Below are 14,598 nucleotides of genomic sequence, written 5' to 3' on the forward strand. Positions count from 1 at the left end.
ATGATATTTTTTTTCCTTGTAAATCATCTCTCTATTATGCATTGTATTATGTTGAGTTTACATATTATATTAAATGATTGGTAAACATTTGAGTGTATTCCTCTTAGATGGGACCTGTGCTTGTGTCTGGATGAGACATTTAGTGATCTCAAACTAAGTGCATTGGTGGTCTGCTCTTGGAATCTACATCTGATCCCTATTTGTTCCCAGTTCCCCTATGTCTTACTTTTTCTTGGGTGCTTTTACTGTAATTCTATAACTTTTTACTATCCCATTTTCTTCCTTTTTACTGGCGCTGATATAACCTAAATGTGTTGCAAGCGCCGTAAAACCCTTAAAAACAAAAACAAAACAAATTGATACAGATTTTATTTCAAAGAAAGAAAGACTGGGGATATATTATTGTATTCTGTGGCAAACAGGAAATTTAGGATTCTCAACATTGTAATCAAATTGCATTTCTCTGTTCTCTGATAATGTTAGAAACAAATTATCTCGATTGAATTGGCATTGCTTGCTAAGTCAAGCTTTCACATATCTTTGTTGTATTAATCTATCTCTTCTTCATCCTATCTAGACATCAATCAGCAGCTGAATCAGACACGTTCTCAGCGTGTGCGAGCTGCCATGTTCCCAGAAACAATGCCAGAAGGTGTCTCAATCCCCTCCACACAGATCCAACCTGACCAACCAACAGCTGTCCAGAGGTTGTCTGAGCCATCACAGATGCTGAAACATGCTGTTGTCAACCTCATCAACTATCAGGTAATGACTGATCTTATTTGCGCATGTGTTTGAGGTGGTGGTGGTGGTTGGTGTATTACATTTTGAGCTTTACAGCTGTATGCAAAATTAAAGAATAAAGTTTTAGAAGTAGTATTTTCCTTTCTAAAATGAAAAGAAGGAAACACCACAGCGGGTGGTTGGATGGGAGCATCACCCTTGAATCATATACCTATGATGTTCGCATGGGTGTACGATCCGATAGTGATGTCGTTTCTTCTTCTCTTTACTAGCCTATTCTGCTTCTTTGGTTTGTGATTGTATTTTTGACAGGGGATTTTTTTTTTTTCTGTAAATCTTCTGCCTGTTTGTTCTTGGTTATTTATAATTTAGCTTATGGTATCTTTAGGTTATGATTTTGATTTACATTTGTAATATTTTTGTTAGATTGCTTGTTTTTTTGTTTCAGCGGTCTCTCATATAACCTCAATTTTGTTGGAAGAGACCTAAAGCAACAAACAAAACACCACACAGTAAAGAAGATTTTGGGGAATAGCTATTTAAAGTATTTAGCAACAATTTTTGTAATGGCTTTATTGAACTATAAATGACTGGTTTAGCCATTGTGTTATTTTTATTGTAAAATGTCATTATTGATTCAGATTTTCCATCGATTTATTATGAAGGTGAGAATTTTTTAAATTTTTTACTTAAAAAATATTTAGGATGATGCAGATTTGGCAACTCGTGCAATCCCAGAGCTGATCAAACTTCTCAATGATGAGGACCAAGTAGTTGTCTATCAGGCTGCTATGATGGTGCATCAATTGTCAAAGAAGGAAGCTAGTCGACACGCCATTATGAACTCACCACAGATGATCAGTGCCCTGATCCGGGCTATGGCCAATACAGATGACATTGAAACCACTCGCTGTGCAGCTGGTACACTACACAACCTGTCGCATCACAGACAGGGCCTTTTGGCAATCTTCAAATCTGGTGGCATTCCTGCATTGGTCAAATTACTGAGGTGTGCATTTGCTTTGTTTATTTTCTCTCTTTTGGTTTCTTTTGTTTGTTTGTGTTGTGAGGGAGGGGGGGGGGGCATTCAGCTCCCCTCCATAATTGCATTCATTTTTGGGGGGGGGGGGGGGGTCATTTTTCTTATTTTATTGTGGCTTCACTGGCCAAGTAATGTTGAATGTTGTCAATAAAAAATAAGATTGGCAACACTGATCCAAAACTGACCTGGTGTAAACTTATAATACCAGACTGTTGGCAGTGACGAATAATGTAACTGTGCATGCCATTGACATTGTCAAGGGAAAAAGAGGGTCCCAGCAGGGATAGATGAAACACTGCAAAGTAGGCTCATTTGACCAGAGTTTATCGTGGATTATGTGGCATAAATTGGGCTTTAGCAATTGCTTCCTACCCTTTGTATAGGGCTCTGTCACAGAGTACTTTTGGCCAGACCTAACAGACTGCAGTGCAGTCGGCTGGATTGATAGAGTTGCCAAAATGAATATTGACTGAGCAGGGTTATCGTTTTCAAGACGGATGTTCTACATACAGATTTGATGGACTCCCAATTACTTTAAAAGGATTGAATATAAAGTAACCACTTTTGGAATATACATGTGTATATATAATTTTGATGTTTCAGTTCACCATTAGAGTCAGTCATGTTCTACGCCATCACCACACTTCACAATCTCTTGCTTCACCAAGAAGGATCTAAGATGGCAGTTCGTTTGGCTGGGGGTCTTCAGAAGATGGTAGCACTCTTGCAGCGAAACAACAATGTCAAATTTTTGGCTATCACCACAGATTGTCTGCAGATTTTGGCCTATGGTAATCAGGAGAGTAAGGTGTGTACTCTTAATGTGATGTTTCTTTTCATGATATTTTATTTTGATAACAGGCCTTGTAACTGTGTGGGGTTAGGTCTGTAAATCATGTTTAAAATCCCTGGTCATGTAATTGAATATTTAAGACAAGGGACTAGTCATGGAAAGTATCTGGACTTTATACATAATTATGATTTTTTAAATTGTTCAAATGCAGTTTGTAAAACTGCTCTCTCTCTCTCTCTCTCTCTCTCTCTCTCTCTCTCTCTCTCTCTCTCTCTCTCTCTCTCTCTCTCTCTCTCTCTCTCTCTCTCTCTCTCTCTCTCTCTCTCTCTCTCTCTCTCTCTCTCTCTCTCTTTTTATTATAATTATTGTTATTTCATTTTGATTTTTTGTCATATTGAGTCAATTATTGACCTTGAATGAAATCAGTAAATTTGTTAGGAATTCTTCCAGCCCTCTTTCTTGGTGTTTGATATTTAGGAATTCATTGCAATAATGTTATGTATAAAATCATTGTTTTTACATACATGATCCAGTTAAAAACTAATTTTGAGTTACATCTCTTGTACTCCGCTCTTGGGGGGAAGATGGTTAGGTTTTTGGTTTTCACACATTATTTAAGAGAATTACATACTTTTCGCTCTAAACCCATGGCCTTCAATTCCATTTGTGACAATAATTTTTACCCCTTTCTCAGCTCATCATCCTTGCAAGTGGTGGCCCAGGAGAGCTGGTACGCATCATGAAGTCCTACACATATGAGAAGTTGCTGTGGACCACATCCCGTGTTCTTAAAGTCTTGTCTGTGTGCTCCAGCAACAAGCCTGCCATTGTTGAGGCTGGTAAGTGAATGGTAGTAATTGTCAGTTATCAGGTAGACAATACTATTTGATAATTCCCTTCTTGGCTTATGTAACTAAAATGATTGCTTATGTTATATATAGACCTATTTATTTTGCTGTCTGTTGAAGAAGGAAGGCTCATTTTTAATCATCTGACAAGAGAATTAGAAATTCTTTATTATATTCTTTTGTATTTTACTTTGATGTTGTAAAGTAGCTTTGCATGACAAGGAATTAAAACTTTTAATCTGTGCATTGTATTTTAAATAAATTAAACTTCACGAGTATTATATCAGTAATTTAATAAAATTTCATTCTGTGACGGTTTTGATTATATAATGAACGAGATTGACACAAAAATTTTAATAGTTTTAATTTATTGATTTTTACCCTTCCTTTTATAGGTGGCATGCAAGCACTGGCTATTCACTTGGGTCATCAGAGTCAACGTCTTGTTCAAAATTGTTTGTGGTCACTCAGGAATCTCTCAGATGCTGCAACTAAGATGGCAAGCTGCTCTTACTATACTGATCAATGCTATTTGTATTAATGAAAAATATAATTGTTTTTTACCTCCTCCCCACCCTTTCCCCTTCTATTGTCTTTCTCATTCAGACTTAACAATAATTATATTTGAAAATGTTTTTATATATGATTTACCCCTTTATTTTAGTTTATGCTGGGCTAATTTTTTTTTAATTGTTTGATTTCATTGTAATTATGAATTAAAGGGTTTTTTAGCTCTGTAATTTAAGCCAAACATTTGTAGCTCCACACATTTTTCACTACAGCTGGCAGGTCTGCTCGTTGCATCACCAACTCATTTCCCTTTGCTTGTTATTGAATTATATCTGTCTACAATGCTCATCAAGGCCATATGCGCGATCTGGTACAAAATGAACTGGTAATGGGTAACGTGTGCAAATTTAACTAAATCTGATTGAGTATAAACATTCTGAGATTTCTAAAGATGTGTGTGGTTGATTTTATAATAGTTTTATTGTTCTGATATTTTTATTTATTTTTCTACTTTTAGGATCAGCTGGACAACTTGCTCCACATGCTGGTTCAACTGCTTGCTAGCAACGACATCAACATGGTTACATGTGCCGCTGGCATCCTGTCCAACTTGACCTGCAACAACCAACGCAACAAGATCATGGTGGTCCAAGTTGGAGGCATTGAGGCCTTGGTCAGAACTATCATGCAGGCTGGTGACAGGGAGGACATCACAGAACCGGCTGTGAGTTTTATTTTGTTGTTTTTATTTGGGGGGGGGGGTATTTTATGAATAGGTGTTTGGAAATGATGTCAACAACATAAAAAGGAAATATAAGGATGAAGGCAGTGTTTGTGCTCTCTCTCTCTCTCTCTCTCTCTCTCTCTCTCTCTCTCTCGCTCTTCCTCTCTTTCTCTCTCTCTCTCTCTCTCTCTCTCTCTCTCTCTCTCTCTCTCTCTCTCTCTCTCTCTCTCTCTCTCTCTCTCTCTCTCTCTCGTTTTGTTTTGTTTTGGTCTGTATTTTGCACACACTTTTCAGATTTTGAGATTAATTGTCTTGGCCAGGTTTATTGTTTAACATTGGGTTGGAATTAAGAAAGCAAGTTGTAAGTTATGTTGTAGGGGCAAAACCACCAGTGTGTACCACAAGAAGATTTGTTTCTGGTCTATCGATCAATTCTCATATTGTGAAGGCTTTTGTTTTATAATAACACTGGCTAGAAATCTTTCATATTTGGTTGGATCATTACGTCATGATTTTTGATTGGTTTGAATATTGTACTACATCCATTAGTTTTCTTTTCTCACATTGACAATGTTACTTTTTTATTTAGGTATGTGCCCTTCGTCACTTGACTTCCCGCCACCCAGAAGCTGAAATGGCCCAGAACGCTGTCCGTCTCCACTATGGCCTTCCTGTTTTGGTCAAATTGTTGCACCCTCCAAGCAGATGGCCTCTCATCAAAGCAGTTGTTGGGCTTATCAGGTAAAAGATATACATTATAGCCCACTGTGTACATACCTTAAATCTTCATTGGGTGGTAAAGGAATAATCTTGTGACTGGTTATCAGGGATTTAAAAAACTTAGCTGTTTTGTATTGTAAATCCTATTGAATTTGCCTTTTCAGCAACTCACATTGAACTTGTTTTTCATGATTAATAGGAGTTCAAGCTATATTTCACCACTGCTTTTCCATTCTCTTTACTTTTTCCTTCGTGTCACTTGAAGGCCAGTAACATATTCTAATTGATTAACATTTTTTTTTTAGGTGTAGATTCAGATCTGTAAAGGACTTGTCATTGAATTCCTTGCATCTATATAATATGCTCCATCTTTTATTTCCCAGAAACTTGGCCCTGTGTCCTGCAAATCATGCCCCTCTCCGAGAACACGGAGCACTGCCCAGAATTGTTCAGCTGTTGATCAGGGCCAATCAAGACACCCAGCGAAGAGCTTCTATCAGCAACAACGGTCCACCCATGTCAGGATATGTGGATGGTGTCCGTATGGAGGAGATTGTGGAAGGAACTGTCGGAGCCCTTCACATTTTAGCTCGTGAGGCCCACAACAGAGCTGTAATCCGAGGTCTCACTTGTATTCCACTTTTCGTACAGGTATGGCATTTTTGGAATCTTAACTCTTGAGTAATGTTTTCGGTGGTAAATCTTAATCTTTCTCATCACTATTGTTAAGTACTTTTGAATTTTTTATTCCCTTGGTCTATCAGCAATCTGGTAGTGATTCCTTTGTTTTGTTTTTCGCCTCATTTCCCTTTTTTTTTTCACTTCACACATCTATAGATAAGTTAAGTCATTGCTTTTCATATGGAGAAAAGCTGTATTCGGGTTTTCAGAGTATGTCATTCTCATTTTTATAAGATTTTTTTACCCTATAGAGCTATTTTGATTATTGTTTAGGCTCTCAGTTTATGCTGTTTGAATTGTTTTTCATTTTGTTTTGTTCATTGAAGTTGGGTTTTTTTTTGTTGTTTTTGTTTTGTTTGTTTTTTGAACCGCCTCTCTCCATTGTGCACAGTGACGAGTAATTAACATTTTAAAACAAACTCTCAATCCCAACAGCTGTTGTATTCCCCCATTGAAAATATCCAGCGAGTTGCTGCGGGTGTCCTTTGTGAGTTGGCTGCCGACAAGGAAGGTGCAGAGATGATTGAACAAGAAGGTGCCACTGCCCCACTCACAGAATTGCTCCATTCTAGGAATGAAGGCGTCGGTAAGTTGAGTTTTTGTTTTTATTTTACCTAATTAATTTTTTAAAATTTTTCATTTGTCTAATATTTTCTTTATAATAACAAACATTGGATGGGGATTTTCAATCATATTCTTAATTTTATTATTAAACTTGCAGCATGTTAGAGATTTATTTTCTTTTATTTGTTTAGATGATTAAGATAAATTTCATTTATTCATCCCCAAAGGATATTTTTTCTTGAGATAGGATTAAGATAAGTTGTCGGTCACACTGCAGCGCTGCAAAAATGGCAATGTTGGCGAAGATTTTTACTCAAGGAAAACTTGAGTCCTTTGGGTATACGTGCAATACCTTGCCCACCTTTATTAATTAGTGATTTCTCACAGTCCTTGTTTAATATCCTTACTAAATGTCGTTCATATGTTTGTTCATTCATTTTGTATGCTGTAAATTTTTTTTAAAAATGTTTTCATTCCAACTCTTTGTGATCTCTCATTGACAGCTACCTATGCTGCTGCTGTCTTATTCCGCATGTCTGAAGACAAGCCCCAAGACTACAAGAAACGTCTGTCCATCGAATTGACAAGTTCGTTACATCGTGGAGATGCCACTATGACAGGGGTAAGAAACTGATGTAATTGTATTGATTTTGTAAACCACGTTGATTTGATTAGGATTTTCATCAACCAATGAAGGTGGCACATGAAAACATATCCATATTCTCAGAGCAGTCAACAGAAATGGTGGCAAATTCTACAAATTTTTTTCTTCATGAAATTTGGATGTCATATGAAATAGAAAAGTGATTAAAACTAAGTCACGAGTCCTGTAAAGGCTTTAAAAGTGAAAACTTTCAGGTTGAGTGGAGGAATATCAACTATTCACCTAAAAATGTATCATTGGCTTTTATTGCGTTTCCGGAATCTTTTGACCCTTTTTTCTTTCAACAGATTTCATTAGATATGGCAGGATTACATGTTGGATAGAATTGAAAATTAAGAAAACTAGTTTTAGATGGAATAATTTATCATTTTTATTTTTATCAAATGTCAGTAGTGTGTGGGGTTTTATTTTCATTTTTAAAGGCAATGGCATTCTTAGATTGCTTTCGCGTCTGGTTATTCTGATTGTTGATTCTAATCAAGTGAGTATTTTTACGGGCAGCATGGCTCGGCTGTACGGTCTTTGCTTCATACTCAAAAGGTACTGAGTTCGATCACCCGTTGCTGTGTTGTGTGGCCTTGAGTAAGTCACCTCACCGTAGCTCAGTTTGCGACTGATGCCTAGGTTATTCCAGTCTTCCCTTGGAATAGATCCTAAACACAAATTTCCCCTATGGGATGATTCAAGGGAATTGTATTGATTATATTTATATTATATTTAGCCCTTCTTAGCATAACGTCAACCATTTTGATTTGAGAATTTTTCACATTTTCAAACAGTATAATCGTATAGTCAAATAAATTTTTCTTTTTTTTTATGTTTTCAGCCTCCAGGTTTTGATGACATGACCATGCCTTTAGAAGATTCCAGAGACCAGATGTATCCAATGCAAGGGGGCTTGTACGGTGGTGGGTCCCAAGGGGATATGGGAAGGGGACCACAAGGTTAATACATTTTTTTTTCTTTAACTTCTTTCCATTCTTGTTCTAGGTTGAGATGACTTTAACGCGTGTCAGAATTCTGGGTGGGTTTTTTTTTACCTCCCATAGTGGGCAGGGAGGTCACTTACTGGGTCTTCTATCCCTCTATGTATTCCTACCTCCTTTTTATCTCTGTCTTAGAATTAGATTACTTAGTTTCCCTGGCCGTGGTCCATGGCTGTGAGAGAAACACTCAAATGTGTAGTTTTGAGAGATGATAGCTAGGTGCAACCATTTGATTGTACTCCTTTTAGTTGTTTCTTTTGTTTGTGTCTGGATGAGACTTATAGGTGATCTCAAACTAAGTTAATTGATGGTGTGCTCTTGGAATCTATATCTGTTCCCTACTTAAACTATATCCCGGGTGCTTTTAATCATAAGGCTAGAATATTTTGATTATCCTATTGTCTTTCTTTTTACAGGCGCTTAATTGAGATTAATGTGTTGCAAGCACCGTAAAATCCTAAAACAAAACATAAGTTAGGATTACTAAGAGAGAGACACTTGGGTGTGAGTGTTTTAATCGGTGGAGATGATAAATGTAAAGGAAATCATCTCATTTCTCTTGTGTATCATTTATAATTTTTTTCCCCTTCTCCTCCCTTTCTGAATTAAAATGACATTACTTAATTTAACGTTCATTCACCAAATTTTAATGGTCATTTTGTTCTCTTCAGAATAAAAAGGTTATGCTATACGACCATCTTCTGTCTTCAGGTTATGAACATCAAGTGCCTATTGACTCCATGCAAGGCCTTGAGATCGGCAGTCAGCATGGAAGCAACTATGGTCCTCTCGACAATCTCACAGACTTGGCCAGCCCAGGGGACATCAACTTTGACAATCTCGACCCTAATATGGGTCCACCTCCACCAGGGTCTGCTGGAGACAATCCCAACATGTGGTATGACACAGATGTGTAGCCAGATGGGGTCTCTAGGGGACAGTGGGTCGGGGATATGGGATGGGATTTGATTGATCGGGTGGGTGATGGTTGAGGTTGATAATAATGTAGGCTAAGAGTTGGAGTTTGTCATGTAGTGGAAGCGTGCATCGCTTATGGGTGTTGTGGAGGTGACTGGATTGAATGGGTGTCAAGGCATGTGGCTAATAAAAGTAAAAAAAAGAAAAATGTTTGCTAAAGTGTAGAACTGAAATTTTTATATTTGTTCTAATATTACTGCATTGTTCAGTTCATGGAACAATTAGCATGTGGTCAAAGCAATTACTAAGTGTGCCCATGATGCATAGTTTTGCATCCTATTTATTATAAAATTAATTTTTCTGGAGGAACATTTGCCTATCGGTGCCTTTCACATTCGCCCTACTGATCTTGATTGATTTACAGTTCCACTTTTGATATATATAATTAATGTTTTGAACCATAACCTTTCCTTTTTTGATTATGTATATATGTAAACTCCACACATTTTTGTCAACCTCAGTTATGAATGTTTGAGAGTGGTGGGTTTGGGATAAAAAAACAAAGGGTTATGTTCAGATGATTTCATGATTATGATATTTTGTAACTTATTAGGATCTTCTTAAAGGCAGTATGCAAATTGTCAACAATTTGCTTGTAAGCCATGATTTATTCAAGATCTGTCCATTCATTTTGGTAATTGATGTTAACAAATTATGATTGGTTTACTTTGTTAAATCAACTTTCAAAAAAGGCAGGGATTTTTGTACATATTTCTATTTTGACTTCTAAGTATTTGATCTTGTTAATATGATTTTGTGAGAGATTATACATTTTAAAAAAAAATTTTGGATGGAGTAGGTTTTTTTGAAAAGTCACACTAACATTTGGACAAAACTGAAAACTTATTAAATTCGTCTCTGGTTTTTAATTTTAAAAGATTACATTTTAATGCGTTCATAAATCACTAGTGTCTGTTTAATGTTACACGCCTCGGAATAAAATCAAAATTCAACCACACATCTAAGATATCACGATTTGACTTTTGTTTTGGTGTGGTTTCAAAATGTAGCAAGGCTTTTTATGTTTCAAAATTCTGCACTGAAGAATTATTTTTCAAAGTGATGCAGGCTCCTTACAACTTCTGAAATTAACCTTTTAAAGCTAAGAATAGAAATCAATCTTCTCTCTAGAGTGGCACATAAGCTCTATGCAGTATATGTATAAATTATAAGGCTTGTCTAGTTATAACCTTATAAACATTCTCCGCTAAAAATAGTAGACATGGGGTGTGTAACAACTCAGCACTACAAGTTTATGCAACATGATTTATATGAGGACCATGCAATGAAATGATGTGTGCACACATATCAATATTATTATTTTATTATCTAACATCATTTTAAACTTTAAGTGTTTGTTTTTTTCTTTTTCATAAGACATAGATCTACTACGTGTTGTTGCCTCATTTTCATTGAGTGTTGTCATTCATTGTATTCATATATCTAGCTATCATCGATGTTATTATCATGTCATTACCCTATCTCCTTCATCGTCTTCATTGACATTACGTTTTACTCATCCGCTCATTCATTGACAAGTCGTGACGTCACCATATATTGTTATTATTACCACTAGTATATTATTTTTATATTGATTGTAACTTTTTAGAGAGAAAATTATTGAAAAAAAATAACAAAGCAGTCATAACATTACCCTTTAACCCCAGAGCTAAATGCTTAAATTAATAATTCTTTAAAATGTTCGTGTTTAATGTCATTGAGAAAGCGCCTGGCAGAATCAGATTTTTTTTCTTCTCTTTGACCGAAATATAAATTAATTGATTGATTTTTTTGCTTTGCCGTTAGCTCTGTCATTGTTCTGAGGTCCAGATCACTCGACTTCTGAACTTTTATTTATGGGCAGCTTCATTGGAAATGCAGTTAGCATCAAATTGATTATTTTTATTTTTGACTATAATATGTGATTTTGATAAAATTAAAGAGCTTTTGACCTATACATACCAAATCAAACTATATCCGTGTACCCGGCCCCTCACTCCCAATTCAGTTTATGAAGAAAAACAAATTAATTATACTGCAGTAAGATTTTTGTGACGGATATATTTTTAGTGAGTTGCATGATCAATAAATATTTTCATTTTGTACATCTCATGACTTAGGTTTGGTCCTATTTACTTTTTGGTTACGCCTTAACATCAATGCAGCTGGTGTAGATCTAGGTCGGGCTGCTGGGTGGGGTTCCTGACCTCCCATAGTGGGAAGGGAGGTACTTGTTCTGTCTTCTATCCCCCTGTATCTTTGGCTTCCCGAGGCCAGTGGATTTTTCACAGGGCCCATGGCCTTACCATGTTCTTGTTCTGTAGTGAGAACTAAAATCTTGGGACTAAGATAATGAAACACATAACTCGACAAACAGCGATGCACATGAGCATTTTAATTGCCTTGGTTGGTACCATAACCAACATTGGAAGAATCTCAACTACTAAGCCATTGCTTACTGGATGTTATAAACTCGCACTTTAGATCACAAAGACGATACTGTCTGGCTACTAAAGGCACGGTGAGGAGGTCACTCTTCTAGGTGGGGTTCCTGACCTCCCAAAGTGGGCATGGAGGTACTTACTTTCTGTTTTCCAACTTGCTTTCTGTCTTTCGTCTTGGAATGAGATTACTTGGTTTTGTCTTGGCACTGGCTGAGAGGGGAAACTGTCAAATGTATAGTTAATTTTGGGAGATATTTTTTTCCTTGTCAATCATCTATCTGTTTTGCACTGTTCTTTCTTTACATGTTATATATGATTTGTAAACATTTGAGTGTGTTCCTCTTAGTGGGGAGCTTGTGCTTAACGTCAGGATGAGACATTTAGGTGATAATAAACTATGTAAGTACTTTGATGGTGTGCTCTTGGAATCTACATCTGTTTCCTATTTGGACCAATTCCCCTTTGTCTTACCTTTTCTTGGGTGCTTTAATTGTAATTCTAGAAGATTTTACCATCCCATTTTTTTTCTTTCATTTTTACTGGCGCTGATGTGATCTTAATGTTTTGCAAGCGCCGTAAAACCCTTAAAAAAGAGGTCACTCTTGAAGTGTCTTCCATTTGTTGACCTCTCATTCTCATGTTGGGCAGGGAGGTCACTGATACTTTGTTTTCTCATCCTATATTCCCTTTCACGTGTTGCTTTCTGTCTTTGGGAATGCTTAGTTTTGACTTGGTGGGGTTCCTGACCTTCTATAGTGGGCACATATCAGGGCTGAGAATCTTCCGCCTAAATGGTGGTTTATCTCCGCCCATCACCATCACTATTCCGCCTATTAAAAAGGCTCACCACAACCACTACATCAACATCCCTATCACCACTACTTTTACAACCACCACCTGTACTACAACCATCACATCATCATTCCTATCACTATCACCATTACTACTACAACCACCACCACATCGTCATCCCTCCCACCACCACCACCACATCATCATCCTTGCCGCTACCACCTACACCACCACTACAGCTACAACCACTACTACTACAACTACCATCACATCATCATCCCTACTACAACAACCACCACCACATCATCATTCCTACTACCAATACAAATACATCCTCCACCACCACATCCCAACTATCACTACTACTACAACCACCCCACATCATCCCTACCACAACTATTACAACCACCACCACACCATCATTCCCAACAGCTCTACAGCTACAACCACCATATCATCATCCCTATCACGACCCTACTACAACCACCATCGCATCATCATCCTTACCGCCATCTTTTCTTACTACTACTACAATATGTTGTAATTACACTCTCAACTTTTGAAATTCCTCCAAGTGGTGTTAGAAATTATTGCGAGACACATTTTTGATTGCATCTCAGTAAATTTTTTATGAAATTCAAATTTATACGTTATCGTCGCATAGATAGGTCTTGAACTCCATTTTTGTGACCAGTCATTCTCACCCCTGAACCATCATGACATCATCACCATCTCTACCACAACTACCACCACTACGACAGCAACTATCACATCATCATCAGTAACACCATCTCCACAACCACATCATCACTGCCCTCATTGTAATCAGTACCACCTCTAGTGCAAGCACCACTATCACATCATCTTCCTGGTGGGATCTTTTGACTTGCATGGATCAGGGTTGCTTTCTGCCTTGGCTTGATCCTTTTCCTGGCCGGATTCATTGGCACGGAGGGAAACAATTAAATGTATAGTCGTTTTTGGGAGATGATATGTTTGTCCTCGTATATCATCTCTCTTTTGTGTGACGTTAGATTTGTTGTTCTAAATTTTGTATTTCTCTCATAAGGATTGGTGAGACTTTTAGGTGACCTCAAACTAACTACATTGATAGTTTGATCTTGGCGTCCGTTTGTGAGCCTTATTTGAACCAGTCACTTTTTCTCCGGTGCTTTTGATCTTACTTAAATCTATATTCTTTTACAGCCCCATATATATTTTAAGTGCTGTTGAAATGACCTACAAACGTATACACGTGCACACAAAAATCAATAAAGTTCCCTCAGTTCTTAAGTCTCGTTAATTTTTCACTTTCATTTTTCTGTACTCATCACTACATTCACTCTGAGATCTCTCTCTCTCTCTCTCTCTCTCTCTCTCTCTCTCTCTCTCTCTCTTCTCTCTCCTCTCTCTCTCTCTCTCTCTCTTCTCTCTCTCTCCCTCTCTCTCTCTCTCTCTCTCTCTCTCTCTCTCTCTCTCTCTCTCTCTCTCTCTCTCTCTCTCTCTCTCTCTCTCTCTCTCTCTCTCTCTCTCTCTCTCTCTCACACACACACACACACACAAATCAGTAAAGTGCACCCAGTTCTTAAGCCTCGATAAGTTTTCACTTTTCATCGTCATGTACTTAACAATGATACACACACACAAATCAGTAAAGTGCACCCAGTTCTTTAGCCTCAATAAATTTTAAATTTTCATCTTCATGTACTCAACAATGATACACACACACACACACACACAGGCACCCACACCTCAAAATTTTAAATGTTAATTTCCTGGCAATCGCCAACATGAAACATACGTTAACTTAGTATTTACGATTAACAAATAAAGCAAATACACACCTAACAATAAAGTTCACTCAGTACTTTTAACCTCGGTTAGTTTTGCACTTTAATCTCTCTGTACCTATCACTATATTCACTTTGAGCAGCCCTCTCTCTCTCTCTCTCTCTCTCTCTCTCTCTCTCTCTCTCTCTCTCTCTCTCTCTCTCTCTCTCTCTCTCTGTCTCTCTCTCTCACTCTCTCTGTCTCTCTCTCTCTCACTCTCACACACACAGACACACACACCTGGGTGGGGTTCCTGACCTCCCATAGTGGGCAAGGGG

At 37.4% G+C, this 14,598-nt stretch overlaps 1 protein-coding gene across 1 annotated transcript; it reads left to right on the forward strand.

The window, feature by feature from the left end:
* Window positions 1–577: 577 nt before the first annotated feature.
* On the forward strand, window positions 578–11,361 carry LOC144958672 (catenin beta-like; the record flags this gene model as incomplete). Its single annotated transcript, XM_078890795.1, is given in 12 exon segments — window positions 578–765; window positions 1,449–1,753; window positions 2,390–2,594; window positions 3,274–3,418; window positions 3,823–3,926; window positions 4,455–4,661; window positions 5,251–5,402; window positions 5,765–6,032; window positions 6,498–6,648; window positions 7,130–7,248; window positions 8,117–8,234; window positions 8,988–11,361. Coding segments are annotated over 12 exon segments (2,168 nt in total), but the record flags the coding sequence as incomplete, so codon positions are not given.
* Window positions 11,362–14,598: the final 3,237 nt, after the last annotated feature.

This window comes from Berghia stephanieae, chromosome 13 (assembly GCF_034508935.2).
Source record: "Berghia stephanieae isolate SIO BIC M18660-M18661 chromosome 13, UCSD_Bste_1.3, whole genome shotgun sequence".
NCBI lineage: Eukaryota > Metazoa > Mollusca > Gastropoda > Nudibranchia > Aeolidiidae > Berghia > Berghia stephanieae.